The sequence below is a fragment of the Hemicordylus capensis genome, chromosome 2 (assembly GCF_027244095.1).
Source record: "Hemicordylus capensis ecotype Gifberg chromosome 2, rHemCap1.1.pri, whole genome shotgun sequence".
NCBI classification, from domain to species: domain Eukaryota; kingdom Metazoa; phylum Chordata; class Lepidosauria; order Squamata; family Cordylidae; genus Hemicordylus; species Hemicordylus capensis.
The window spans coordinates 260269715-260284686 of record NC_069658.1 but is presented as its reverse complement, the minus strand read 5'-3'; the positions used below and the strand labels follow the sequence as shown (position 1 = coordinate 260284686).

The 14972-nt window shown below is 46.5% G+C and overlaps 1 protein-coding gene across 7 annotated transcripts in view; it reads left to right on the top strand.

Moving 5' to 3' along the window:
• LOC128346965 (C-type lectin domain family 2 member D-like) overlaps nucleotides 1–14535 on the top strand; it is a 94127-nt gene extending 79592 nt beyond the window's left edge. For all 7 annotated transcript variants that reach the window (XR_008317323.1, XM_053300831.1, XM_053300826.1 and 4 more), the window contains 4 exons: nucleotides 636–728; nucleotides 2310–2494; nucleotides 5341–5447; nucleotides 11922–14535. Coding sequence is in view for 6 of the 7 variants with exons in the window: in XM_053300831.1 (XP_053156806.1) it covers nucleotides 636–728; nucleotides 2310–2494; nucleotides 5341–5447; nucleotides 11922–12036 (500 nt within the window). In the remaining variant the exon portion in view is untranslated. The remainder of the gene's footprint in view (nucleotides 1–635; nucleotides 729–2309; nucleotides 2495–5340; nucleotides 5448–11921) is intronic.
• Nucleotides 14536–14972: the final 437 nt, after the last annotated feature.

Sequence of the window (14972 nt, the reverse complement as noted above, 5' to 3'; positions counted from 1 at the left end):
GCTCCCCCCCAAATGCAGAGGGGGTTTGCGGTGTGTGTGTGTGGGGGTTCACGGCGGGGGCAGTCTGGGTGCCAAAATTACCTAGGTAGGCCACTGCTGACTAGCTAGCTACACTGCCCACGATGGTGTGCATGCATGGGAGGAGGAGGAGGAAGGGGGCTGATCGCAGCTGAGAAAAGCAATCCTGTAGCCACCCTGAAACCACCCTGGTTGACAGGAGAAGGAGGAGGGTGTTGAGGTGGGGGGAGGAGTCACTTGAAGAAAAAGCGCAGCAGCCCTGACAGAGGAGGGAAGTCATGATGAGTCCTGTTTGTGACCTGGCAGCCCCCAAAGTGCAGCATTGCAGTCCTGGAGGAGCAACCTGGCAGGAGAACACCCCCTTGCTTATGTGACAGTGATAAGTCTCTTGGCTATTGTTTTTAGTAGTGGTCTGAGGCTGCTCTTTTAACAGATGTTACTTTTGTTTTTACTTCTTTTTAAAATGGCATTGCTTAAACTTTGTGAGCCACTTCATGAGGCCTTATGGCCTTAAAGGCAAGATTTAAACATATTTTAATTCTTGACGTTTTGATAAGCTTAAAACAAAAATGGCTAAAATGCAGCTGTATGAAGTGATATATTTGTCTCTCTTTTAGTTGATGGCAATATTGCAAAGCCCGTTTTCATAGTCACTGCAATATTTGCTCTATGTTCAGTGTGTTTCAACATTATTCTAATTTGTGAGAATGGTGAGTACAGTACTTCCTTATTGGCATATTTATTTTTATTTTATTTTATTTATTTATTTAACATTTGTATACCGCCCAAAACACAATTCTCTGGGCAGTTTACAACAAAACAATAAAAACAGAGAAAAAGATTAAAACATTACAATGATTAAATTTTAAAATGTTAAAACTATTAAAAACACAGTTAAAACAATATCTGATTAAAAGCCTGCATCTTGACTGCCTTTTAAAAAGTTGTACGAGATAGGGAGGCTCTTACTTCAGCAGGAAGTGTGTTCCAAAGCCTCGGGGCAGTGACGGAGAAGGCCTGTCCCTGAGTAGCCACTAGATGAGCCAGTGGCAACTGCAGACGAACCTCTCCAGATGATCTCAAGGGGCAGTGTAATTCATAGCGAAGAAGGCGTTCAAAAATACCCAGGGCCCAAGCTGTTTAGGGCTTTATAGGTTATAACCAAAACCTTGTATTTTGCCCAGAAACTTATCGGCAACCAGTGTAGATCTTTTAAGATAGGAGTGATATGGTCTCTCTGAGATGACCCAGAGACCAACCTGGCTGCCGCATTCTGGACTAACTGCAGTTTCCAGACTATGTACAAAGGCAGCCCCACATAGAGCGCATTGCAGTAGTCAAGTCTGGAGGTGACCAGCAGATGTACCACTGTTCTAAGGTCATTTATCTCAAGAAATGGACGCAGCTGGCGTATCAGCCGAAGCTGATAAAAGGCACCTCTGGCCACTGCCTCAGCCTGGGACACCAGAAAGAGGTTTGTGTCCAGAAGCACCTCAGATTGCATATCTGTTCCTTCTGGGGAAGTACGACCCCATCCAGAACTGGCAGATCAGATATTGCTGTGATGTCAGGGTTTTTCCCCCTAGCTGCTTCCTGTCTAGATCTAAATGCACTTACATAAGGTTTCCTTTAGTCTCCACTAAACCCCTCTTGTAAATCAATCTGTCTGTGGTTCCTTCTCTTTTATTTTCTGTTTCTTCTACCATTTTGTTTCTTTCATAGATTATTACTATAGTCTCCTCTGTTCCCTGACTTCTTTGGGATTGGGACATTGCAGGCAAAATAACAAGAAACTAGTGGGTGAGATTATCACTGAGACCAGAAGTGCATTGTGTAGACAGAACAATCTGTGGAGGTGTGCATGGAAAGCATAAGAGTTCAAAGCTTTAAACTCTTTTAAGTGCCAGGGTAAAAGTCAAATTATTATTGTAATACTGTATGTGCAGACCAGTAAGCTTTACTGTTTGTTTTTTCCAATTGAATTGGCTCCCCCTGCTGTCAGGAAGGTCCTGGACCATCTTCCTGACAAATATTAGGAGCATTGCAGCAGGAACAAAATGGAGATCCTGTCTTCAGAAAAAAACTTGTATTAAACCTATACCTATTACATTGATTGAAGGTCAAGAACTGATGTTTAATAGCAGGTGCTTGACTAATGTAAGAAACATTTCTCTTGGTTCATTCCTCCTCTTGCCTTTGTCTAAATGAACCCTGGAAATGCCGTAGTTCCCTCTTAGAGAAGCAGGTGATGGATATCATGCATTAATTTAAATATATATTTTTTTCAACAGCAAAGCTAAAACAGTTGCAAGGTTGCACACAGCCACCAGTTGACACTTCATGCCTCCAAGGCTGGGTTAGGAATGAAGGGATGTGCTTCTTTTTCTCCCAAACCGAAGGGACCTGGAACTCCAGCCAAAGCAATTGTTCTTCATCTGGTGGCTCCTTAGTGGCACTTGACACTCAACAGGAAAAGGTAAGAGAGCTTCCAACTTTTCACACTGGATTTCACATAAAGGGCTGGTTATTAGTGCTTAGTGATATTTTAATAAGCAAAAATATCACTAAGCAAGCAGTGGTGTAGGGAGGCTCCTGGCGGCTCAGGGACAAAGTTGTTTCGGGGGCTCCCTCACACGCTCTTTGTGCGCACGTGCCCCAGCACTGAAGCCATGCCCCTCTGCCGCTCTTCCCCCTCTATTTGCCCATGGCGGCTGGCAGGTGGGCTTCTCAGTGGTCGGTTGGTGGCGTGAGTTGCCCAGTGAGTTTCATAGCGGAACTTTGGTCTTTCTGGTCCTAGTCCCACACTCTAACCACTACACCACAGTAATGACCACCTTCCAAGTCCTTGCAACCTGAAGGCTGGACTGTAGGGTTGCCTTGGGATAGAAGAAAGTTCAGAAGCTTCAGTTGGTGCAGCATGCAATTGACTTTCTAGGCAGAACTCAAGGGCTGGCTTAGGCCTAAAATCCCTTTGCTAGGGATCTACACTTCTAGACCAGTATTTCCTGTAACAGGGATTCTCAGATATTATTGACTACAACTTCCAGCCCCCTTTGGCTGGAGGTTATGGGAGTTCCAGTTAACATCTGGGAACCCCTGTTACAGGAAACATTGGTCTAGACCAGGCCTGCTCAACTTAGGCCCTCCCCCAGCTGTTTTTGGACTACAACTCCCCTAATTCCCAGATACAGTGGCCAATAGCCAGGGATTATGCGAGTTGTAGGCCAACATCTGCAGGAGAGCCGAAGTTGAGCAGCCTTGGTCTAGACCATCTTCTCCTTCCCTATGTCTTGTTTTTGTTAAGGGATTTGGGGAGAAACATTGATTCCCCACACAGCAGGTTATGCTCTGGTGGTAAAGAAGTTTAGCCCAAGAGATTATCTGGAGACAGTAGGTTGAATTCAAAAAACAAAGATGTTTTAAGAAACTGAAACTTCACATACTGAGAGAAAGCCATTGAACAACATACCCAAACAGGTACTAGCCTTCAACAACTGACAGATTCAAACGGACTCTTATTGCCTTTAGAGACCTATTAACATAACTGCTCATGCCTCCAGTGGCCAAAAGTGGTTGCTGTCATGCTAAGAGTCAATGCTGTAGAACTCTAACAGTTCAATTCTCTGAATTTCAGCAAGAGCACAGTAGGGAGGTGACTGAATCCTTTTGGTGCCTCTTTGAAGAGGCACTGAAACGATTTGGCTCCCTGCCATTGAAACGTTTCGGTGAGGAGTTGCTTTAAATGGAGGCAGGCAGGTTCTACCTGCCCTTCAGTCAAGCCACCCCTGCCCCACACCGCCCCATTGTTTCGCTCTTGCAAGTGAAGTTAGTCTGTGAAAGCGGCAGCCCATGCTGCTGGCTCCTTTAAAGTGATGCGCCATGGTGACAGGATGCTGTTTTCAGCATCCCTCATGCCGCATTGGCACGTGTTTTATAAATTGTGGATGATGCAAGTCCATTTAATGGTACTAGAGAAAGACATGCTGTTCTGGTAGCTTCAGATCTTAACACTCACATCAATTTTGGAGGATGAGTACAACTGAAAGAAGCCTGGCGGGTGCGCAGCTGGGGGAGTCAGTCATGTGACTTGTCTCTGGGGGTCCCCCAAGACTGGGCCCCCAGACAACGGTCTCCCCTTGCCCTATTACAGTTACGCCCTTGTCGACGCATGTGCCAGCACCATTTGCATGGCCAGCAACAGCATGCTTTCATGGACTAACTCCACTTGCAAGAGCACCATGAATGGGTGGTGCGGGGCAGCAGTGGCTTGACAGAGGGGCAGGTAGGACCTGCCTGACTCCATTTAAAGCAACCCCTTGCCAGCCCCTGGGATTTGTTCGAAGCAATTTGTGCTAGGGTTGCACACAAACCTGTTTGGCGTTCCACTCAAGGAACGCCGAACAGGTTCAAATCCCCAGCGTTTGAACTGGTTCAAACGCAGGGGCCGGGGTAGCCTTAAGGCCTGGGAAGGGTACTCTTACCTACCCCTCTGTGTTTCCCCCTCCGGTGCAACATTTTAAAAATGCTGGCATGGGGCAGTTGTATACCCTCTTGCTGCCTTGGTCAGCGTAAAACCAGAAGTGGTGGGCGTGCGGGTGCCCAGTGGACACGTGTGCACATGCGCCAGAGGGGGAAACGCAGTGGGGGAGGTAAGAGTACCATCCCCACACCTTAAAGCCACCTCCCCAGCCTCCTGGTTGTGCACATTACTAATTCTGTTCACACACCTAATTCGTGCACATCCCTAGAACATACCCAGAACCAATGAATACTTATTTCCTTGTTTTCCCAATTAAGAATTTTTCTGGCTATTTCTACATTGATTTATATAAACCAGGGGTGGGGAACCTTGGCCCTCCAGCTGTTTTTGAACTACGACTCCCACCATCCCCAGCCTGGGGATGATGGGAGTTGTAGTTCAACGGCTGGAGGGCCAAGGTTCCCCACCCCTGATATAAACCTTAAAAAGAGAACTGGTTATAACATTGGATGTTATGCTATAGTAGATTGCTGCATTCTTGCAGTGGTTATACTAGAAGACAGCCCTTTCAGCTCTAACATTCTGTGTCACAATAACTAATGACAATGGGCTGTGTCTGAAAAGAAAAGTCAATTCCCTTAATCCTCTACCAGGACAGAAAGAGAATAAAATGCAGATGAAGACCTTTAAAGTTGAGATAATATATTTTATTCATAAGCCAGTCTATCAACCAAGGCTCCGTATGGGTAACAAACTGGAATTCTGAATACTGAATGAGGTTGTAATGTGTTAAGTGGTCTGTACAATACATCTTAAACTTGATTTTTTTATTATTATTGAAGGAGTTTGTAGAGCACAAGAGAGACCTTGCTGAATATTGGATTAACCTCAGGAGGGAAAATGTAGAACAGTCCTGGAAATGGCCAAATGGTTCATTTATTCACAACTGGTAGGTGCTGTCCTTTTATATTGGATCAATGGATTTGCGGATCCATTGGATGCTTAGATAATTGGCTGTTGTGGGGTAGGGTGTGTGCGCGCGTATACACTCTCTCTCTCTCTCTCTCTTATTTCTTTACTGCCTTTCTGCCAAGGCATTCAGGGTGCTTTACAATTTAATACTAAAAATTACAAAAAGAAATATTAAAAAATTGTTTCTAGCCTAGTCTATTTAGGAGCTGATAGCATTAGCTGCTTGGTCTGGTCAACTTATCATCTTAATGTGAGCACGTACATGAAATTTGCCATTACTTGGCTGGGAATTTTCAGCAAACTTTTTCTTGCTTGATCAGTATTTGACAATGAACTCCAATTGAAAAATCTCTGGTATGCAGTAGGGATGTTCATGGAACCGTGGCAGGGAGGCTCAAAGATGGTGGGGGTCTCCCTTTAAGAGTGGGGAATGGTGCACATACCTTTCCCGCTGCTTTCCCCCCGCCAGCGTCTGTGTTTCTTAATGCCCATCGGGGCGGCAGTGTGTCTCTCTGCCACCCACTGGGCATTAAGAAACACAGATGCCGACAGGGGGAGGAAGCAGCGGGAAGGGTAAGTGCACCCTCCCCAGATCTTAAAGGGAGATCCCTACTACCTTCGAACCGGCAGAACCAGCGGTTCTTTGAACCAGTTCGAAGGACCGTGCACATCCCTCATATACAGTGCATTTTATTACAAACAAACCAGCACATTTACCTTTGACATATATAAAATATACTGGATATCTGTGATAACAAATGATGAAAATTTGTCCAATTTTCAGCTTGTCAAAAAAAACAAAAACAAGGGTTTCCTCCTATGTTCCAAATCACTAAAAGTCTCTTGTATTCCTTCCAAGGCTGTGGGCTCTAACACATCCTCTAAAGGGCTGGATAGTTTTGCAGTCAAGGATCCTATTCTCTCCCCACCCCCCCGGCCCCCAGGATTAGTAAGCATTATAATGTACTGTGAACACCATGCTGTTAGAGAAACAATAGATAATATAGTTCTTCTGTTGTTTACACCTTGTAACTGTAGTCTCCTGTCCTCTGTTAATCTGCTACACTTTATTACACGTGTCCTTAATGTTCTTCTGCAGCAGAGACATGGGGCCAGGAGAAGGAGAGGAAGGCAGCAAGGGGGGCCCCATTTTAAAATCTTGTCTCTGGGCCCCCTCCAACCTTGGTATGCCTCTAACTGCTTTGCTTGACCTGCCTCACTCACTGGCGTTGCTTTCAGCTTCTCTGAGCTCCTGGAGGAGCCTGTGTGTTGGCATGCAGATTGGAGGTTGAGCCCTGCCTCCTTGGGTGCTCAGCTCCCAGCATTCCGCCAGCAACAACGCGAAACGCTCTGTCCTGTTGTATCCACCAAGGTACAAGGCTCTTCCTGCCTGTCCTTCCCTTCTTCCTTTCTGCCCCTTCCCTCAAGCCTTGGCTCCCCCGTAGGCTGCTTCCTGAGCTCTCCCTTGCTGATTGACCATGGCTGGCCCCAACAGGTGTGAAGGTGCTGCTACTGAGGGGTGAGCAAGGAGAAGGAAAAGACCAGTGTGGGCCCCCTCTGCTTGGGGTTGAAAACTGTGAAGGTTAATGGAGTGGGGTTTGAGCAAGAAAAAAAGAGAGAGAACCATTTTGGGCTAGGTGCTTCTGCTTAGGGTGTAGGGAAGGGAGAGGCAGTCATTGAGATAGGATCCATGAAGGTGTCATTGCATCCTTTGGGGTTCTCCCCCACCCCCAATGCTGAAATCTCTTTAAGGAAACAAAAGGTGAGCAGCCCAGGCTTTTCCTTTCCCACAGGAACATGAGCATCATATTTGTGTCTACTTGGAAGTAAGCAACATTGTAATCAACGGTATTTACCTTGTAGTAAATAAGTATAGCCTCAATTAATGAGACATATGAACAAGATTAAACTCATGGCCCTGTAGAAATGCTACAGCTAAAATGGGGGCCTGAACAGACGTGTAACCAGCGGGGGGTGGGGGGCAGCCAGGGCATGCGCCCTAGGTGCCACATGAAGGGGGGCACAAGATGACTGCCCCACCACCACCACAAAAATCACAAGCCCCAGCGGGCGCTGGCACTGCTCACCACTGTGGCTGGCCGGCGTCGGGCACCCAGGCTGCGGCGCCAGCGGACCTGGCACCTGACCCGTGCACCCTCCCACTCGCGCAGGCGCAGCAGCTGAAAGGCGCACTCGCAAGATCTCCAAGCTGTGGGTGGGCGCTCCCATTGGCTGGCAAAGCGCCCCCCCGAGCTAGTTGAATCCAGCGCATGCCTCCCTCCAGTGCTGCACAACCACGTGGCCGGGGAGACTAAGCAGCTGCCTGCTGGGGCGTTCTGCCTTCCTTAGCTCTGTGAGTTTGTTTGTCCCCCGCCCCCAGCTTGCCCCACACTTGCCCCACCAGGCGCCTTCCTTAGAGAGGCACTCTTCCTTAGCCCTGTGTGTGTGTGTGTTTGTCCCCCCGCCGCTTCCCCGGGTGCCTTCCTTAGAGAGGGGCTGCTCGGCTCCTTCCTTAACCGTGTGTGTGTTTGTCCCCCCTCCCTCCACTCTGCTCTCCCGTCGCCTTCCTTATTTTTTAATTATTTACTATTGGATGAGGGTTGTGCTCCTTCCTAAGCTGTGTGTGTGTGTGTGTGTGTGTGTGTGTTTGTACCCCCCCTTCCCCTACGCTGCTTTCCCAGTCGCCTTCCTTAGAGTTGCGCTTCTCCCTTAGCCCTGTGTGTGTTGGGTGTGTGTGTGTGTTTGTTCCACCCCCCCGCTTCCCCCGCATTGCTTCAAGTCTGATGTATGAAAAAAATTGCTTAGTTGGTTTCAAGTGCTTGTAAAGAATTCTTGGAGACTGGTATCAGTTTTCAAAGGCAGCATGAGTGCAACACACATGCACAGTTCTTGGCCCTTCCCAGCTTTTGGTGAGCTAAAAGTCTCTTTCTCCCTTTTAAAAAGGATGGTATACTTCAGTGGTCCCTCTGATATGCAGCAACCGGAAGGGCGTCCACAGTTCCTAACATGTAAAACAAGGACTGTAGGGGTTCAAATGGGCTTAGTAGTTTATTTCTTTGCCCTTCATTTGGGAAGTCCTTCAACTAGAATAGGGGATCCCAACCTGTGGCACTCCAGAAGATGTTGCTGAACTACAACTCCCATCATCCCCATCTACAGTTTTTGTGACTGGGATGATGGGAGTTGTCGTTCAGCAGCGTCTGGAGTGCCACAGGTTGGGAACCCCTGAACTATGTTAAGTTATCTGAAAGATGGGTGTCAGATTGGATGGGGGCCCCCCCACAATTTCAGTGCTTGCCCTAGGCGCTATTTTCCCTAGATATGCCTCTGGGCCTGAATTTCCTTTTTCTTCTTCAGTCAGTACCCCATGTGGTTGAACACTTGGGAGGCAGTGTGGTGTAGTGGTTAGAGTGTTGGACTAGGATTGGGAACACTTAGGTTCAGGTCCTTCCCTGCTCAGCCATGAAACTCACTGGTTAACCTTGGGCCAGACACTCTCTCATTCTAACCTGCCTCAGAAGACTGTTGTGGGAATAAAACTGGGGAGAAAGAATCCTATACCCTGTCCTGAGCTTCTTGGAGGAAGGGCAGAATATAAATGTCATACATAATAAAATGCCCATATGAGTATATCTAGGATTGTCTTTAGATTTTGTGGGGCCCTGGGTGAAAATAGTTTGTAGGGCCCCCCTATGAAGTAGTGGTGCTCTCATATCTAGCAGAGGCAGAGTGACTGTCTCTATGCATCTCAGTGCAGCAGAGTACAAAGCTGGAATCAGGAGGAGGAAGTCCTCCCGCATCTCTGAATGTCCAGCAGCACAGCAGCTGCTCTCATTATTTAGTTGCAATGCTCAGTGCACCCACTCCTCCCCCACCCCCCGGCTTGCTGCCCAAGATGGTGGCAGGCCAGGGGAAGCCTTCTACCCAGTGGTGATTGCCCAGGCAATCGCCTGCCGAAGTAGAACTTTGGTTAAAAGCTGGGTAGAAGTACTGGGGCTACCTGCAAACACGAGTGGCTTGGGTTAGCCCAGGTGGCTCACAGTTTCATTTGGGGCACCAGATAAGGGGCTGCAGATTTCTGTTTGATGTTTGCTCTTAAAAGTAATGGAGACAATGGAAGGAGAGAGCTCTCTTTGGTGGAGTTTGAAGTGTTCCAGTACTCCTGAGAGAGTACAGAACTTCTCTGCCCTGGCTGCGACAAAGGACTCAATGATATTCTGCGGCTTGAGACTGAAAAGCTGTCTTTCTGGATTAAGTTATTTTAACCTCCTGATCTTAACTTCTAAATCAGGAAGAGGGTATGAATGCTTCATGCATTTTTTACATGTTTTTAAATTTTGCCTGTGAAGCTCTGTTCCTTTATTTTTATTGCAATAAACTAAACTTTTTATTTTGTTTAATTTATGTACCATCTGACTCCAAAGGCACTAGCTGGTTCACACAAATAAATACAATAAAAACAAAACAGCTAGTAAACAACAATTTAAAGTATTCAGCTATTACTAAAAGCCAGGCTAAAAGAAAATGCATCTTGATGGTTCTTTCAAAGGCTGGTAAAGATGATAAACCACAAATGTCTATAGAGAGCGCATTCCACAGCCCAGTAGCGACTACAGAGAAAGCCACTCCCCAGTCACTGCCAGATGAGCTGGTGGCATCCAGAGACAGACCTCTCTCAATGACCTTAATGTGTGGTGGGGATCATGAAGAAGAAGGTGCTCTCCCAGGTAACTTGGTCTTAAGCTGATTAGGGCTTTATTAACAGCACTTTGTATTTTAGCCAGAAACCTATTTGCAGCCAATGCAGTTGTTATAAGACTGGCATAATATGGTGTAGTGGTTAGAGTGCTGGACTAGGACTGGGTAGACCCGAGTTCAAATCCCCATTCAGCCATGATGCTAGCTGGGTGACTCTGGGCCAGTCACTTCTCTCTCAGCCTAACCTACTTCACAGGGTTGTTGTGAGGAGAAACTTAAGTATGTAGTACACCGCTCTGGGCTCCTTGGAGGAAGAGAGGGATATAAATGCAAAATAATAATAATAATAAATAAATATTCCAAGAAACCCCGGAGACCAATCTAGCCACTGCATTTTGGACCAACTGAAGTTTCTGAACTACATACAAAGGCAGCCCCACATAGAGCGCATTGCAGTGGTCAAGCCCAGAGGTTACCAGAGGGTGCACCACAGTTCTGAGATTATTGTTTTCAAAGAATTGGCTTGAAGCCTTGTATCTTTTAATTACAATAATTTTTACTGAGTTGAGTTTTATGTTAGCCCTACCTACACTCTTCTAGCAACCCTTTTATGCAAAGGCTCTGGGATTTGGCGGGGAATTGCCCTTAGACTTCAGGACATATCCATGAAGTTACACCTAAACATTCTCTTGAGTATTTTGAGAGTTCAGGGTGTCTCAGGCATCACTTTGCCTATCACGGTGGTAGATGGCAGCAAAAACCCTTTTGGAGCAATTGCAGGGTATCAAAGCTTGAAAACTAAAGTCTTGCATGTCCAGATTCTCTGTCAAAGGGATGTCTTCAAATAAATATACTTAGGATTACAGTACTGAAAGTTCATGGCAACAAGGTAGGGATGGCCGTCTTCTGTGTGCTTGAGGGGCCATTTGCACTACAGACTTTGGGGTGTAATGGAAGGGGGATGTGCAAGGATGGAGCAATGGTACTTCTCACCTTCTCTGGCTGTTGGGGTGGGCATGGCCATGACCATGGGGGCTGTCATGGAGAGTGCCTGCACTTCTGAATCTGTAATCACACCACTGCTTCACTAGGCTGGGCGGGGAGGAGTTAATTTTGATAAACACCCCTTCCATTGGAACAGGATCTATAATAAAGTTTGGTTGTTTTTATTTTAACCATCTGATGTTTTATCACCTGCATTTGTTGCTGTACACTTACTCTTATGTTGTGTTAAGTTCTGTGTTTGTATGGCATGGTTTTATTATTTCATAGCATGCAGCCTTGGCAGGCATTGTTCATGAAAGATGAGATAGACATTTATTAGATAAAGAAATGTACAAGTCTTGTTAGAACTGGCCCATGGCTACCCAAAGTAAAGAAGGGTCAATAATTGGAGGCAGATCAAGATGAATGGAAGTGGTATTTAAAAAAAAAAAAGATCTCTGGGAGCGATAAGAATGCAGAACCCTAACCGGCTCTGTAGAGTGAGTGTGAGACTACAGATGAGAGGGGTCAACAGCCAGAGGACAAGAAATAAAACTTATAAAAACAGAAGCAATAGATGTAGATTTAATTACATGTTTGAGGTATTTAGAAAGGATGATACCACTGATGGAAGAAAAGAAAGTGCCTTGGAAGAGATTCTGAACAGGGAGAGACGAGAGAGTGCTTGAAAGAAAAAAGGGTGTTGAAGGAACATGGTTCTCAGAAGACCATTTGTGCTGAATCTATCTCTGGGGTGGTTTCATTGCAGGTTTACAATTAAAGGTGAAGGATTCTGCGCTTATCTCAATGATGATGTAATCAGCTCAACATACTGTGACCAGAAGCGCTACTGGATATGCAAGAAGCCTGCCTTGCCTACTTGAGAGAGAAGGTTTACTTTAAGTGGAGATGTGAAGTCTCTGGAAGAATGTCATTTTGCGGTTCCCTTTTTCATTCTTGAGTAATGAATTTCCATGCAAAAATATGGTGGTTCAATTTCATTGGGTTCCAGTCTCATATCAGCCCAATGAATAGTATCAGTTGTGGTTTAAGTGAAAGCACTGACTACATATGCCTCCCTAGTGAGAATGAAAATGTTTTGGCATGAATAAGAATATTGTGAGACTACAGATGAAGATACTGTCGGAATTATTATATATTTTAAGATGTATATCTTACACAGTATACTCTTTTAATATATTAAAGATACTGAGGTTGTTCTCACAACCAGCACTACCCAGTTAGGGGAGCTGTAGCTCTGATAGGGCTGGTCATGAGAACCACTGCCAATCCCGGCATGCCACCAGGTAGCCTGGATTTTGTACCAGGGCTAAAAGTGAGGTATGAGGATGCTAGGGATGTGCATGAACCAGTTTGCAGGCCATGTTAGAGGCCTATGAACCAGTTCGCTGGTCCGGCAGTCCAACGGACTGATGCCAGGCGAGGTTGTACTTACCCTCCCGCCGCTTCCCCCCCTCCCGTGCTCCATTTTCAAGCAAAATCTTTGGAGTGGCAGCGGTCTTCCCTGCCGCCCCTGCCCCCTTGTTGCCTGCTAAAAGCGGAAGTAAGTTCCGCACATGCACCTGCCGCCACGTGCGCGTCACGCATGTCACTGTGATGTGTGCGGCGTGTGTGCACGGCAGCGGCAGGCACATGCACAGGAGTTACCTGCTAAAAGCAGAAGTAAGTTCCGCGCATGCGCCCACCACCGCGCCCGTCACAGATGTGACTGTGACGTGCACAGCGCACACAGCGGCGGAAGGCGTATGTGCAGGTGTTACTTCTGCTTTTAGCAGGCAATAAGGGGATGGGCGGCAGGGAGGACTACTGCTGTCCCAAAGATTTTGCTTGAAAATGGAGCGCAGGAGGGGGGAAAGCAGTGGTTGGGGTAATACAACCCCCCCTCAAAGCAACACACACACCCCGGCATCGGACCGCACCTCCGCGGTCCGTGCACATCCCTAGAGGACGCACATGAACCGCCTACCTCATTGCCCAGTTGTGTGGAAGCTCAGGCTGTCAGCAACCCGAGCTGCCATGGAGCCAGAGGGGAGGAGTGGGCCCACAGTGGAGAATCCCCCAATGCACCCCACACCTCATGCAGTACATTGTGGGATATCGGAGGATGCAGTCTGCTCCACCCCCAGCCCCCTTGCCTCTCCTTGTGGTGATTGGCTAGTAAACACTGTCAATCAGGAGGAGTTTGAATTTAGAAAGCTCCTCTGGAAAGAATTCCTAAGGAAGGGGATTTGGAATGGAGTGAACAGGTGCCTATAAAATTCAGTTGGAGTTAACTGACAGGCAGATAGGGAAGGTTAGGGCTAGAGATAGGGCCCCTCCCCCTCCCCAGGGCCCCTTCCCTGCTGGCATTCTACCACTTTTATTAGCTATGGTTTTATTAGCTATTTAGAGTATATAGGTCTTGAAGCAATGTACTGGGCGTAATTGTCAGCTAATTAAAGATTTTTAGCTTTGTCCTGCAAGAAAATTACAACAGCCGGGTAGTACTCACCTTCTTCTTGCACTGGGTCTCCTCTGTGATGAAGTGGGGACCACTTGTGTGCTTCCCTACAGAGTTCCCCGCCAATGTACCTCTAAACATCTGTAAAACTCCTTCAATATCTGTTTGCAAACTCCAGTTAGCAAAGTTCCCCTGGTCTGAGTCTTGCATTGAAGACCAGTAGGCAAACTGACTCTCCTCAGGAATGTGACCCCTCCCACAAGCTTAGGCACTCACCTGGAATAAATCCCCCACACAGGCTACTCCTCTGTCAAAGACACAAATGCTTCCATCCAGCCAGAAATCAAACCCTAGAAAATCACCAGCCCTAACAAACATAGCTTTTCCTTCTGTTACCTGTGAATCCAAGCATTTCATATTGATTTATATGTATTGATCCTAGGGCATGTAGTTAATGGAGAACTGAGCTCTTGCTACACCATTTTGATGGTAGCTGAAGAGAGCAAGAGTCCTCTCCAACTTCTATTTCTGAATGTGGGAAAGAATCTGCTTAGTATGCTTTGGTTCTCATACTAAGCAGACCTTGTAACTTGCAACATAATATGTATTCTCTATGCCTTGCTTTGTTCTGGCCTGCTGGTCAGGAGAGGTGATGATGCTGGTATCCGAACTGCCTCCTAGAGGCTGCGTAAGCACTCCTTTAACAATGGTAGTATTGTAAGCCTGTTGGCCTAATATGGAGTTGTATTGCCAGACTACCTGGCTGGCTTGTTGTGAATGATGATGTATTCAGATGTATCAGTTGTTGTATAAAAGCTTTGGATGGACACCATCTTGGGTCTGTCTTGTCTTTGGGAGCTATCCCCTAGACGGCCACTTTGTTCACTCTGCAGAATTCAATAAAGCTTATTTGAACTATAAAGTTTTCTTCTCCTTGGTATGTACAAAATTGGCTTATCATCTACCAAGTAGATAGTAGCCCATTGGTTAACATTTCCCCTCTTGTTTTCTTGACATGGCAGTTTATTTATTTATTTTATTTCCTTGCTGTGTTCCCTTGCTTGATATCTTCTTTAGGAGAGAAATACAAGCTTGTTGCTTCCACTTGCTCCAAGACCAGCAGGCAACTGGATCTAATGTTTGTTTTCATCATGTTAACCTGCTCCCCTTCCCCACCTTGGTTCCTGCAGATTAATAAAGTAACCTTTTAGAGAGAACAATCTCATGTTTTGTGTACGTTGTTCAGAGACTCTGGAGTTAGGCTCCCCGTGAGCTGACCACTTGGTTGAGCTATTTAAAGGGCAACATACCTGAAGGGGTGAACTAAGCCCGGCTCCTGCTCTGTGGAAACAGAGGGGA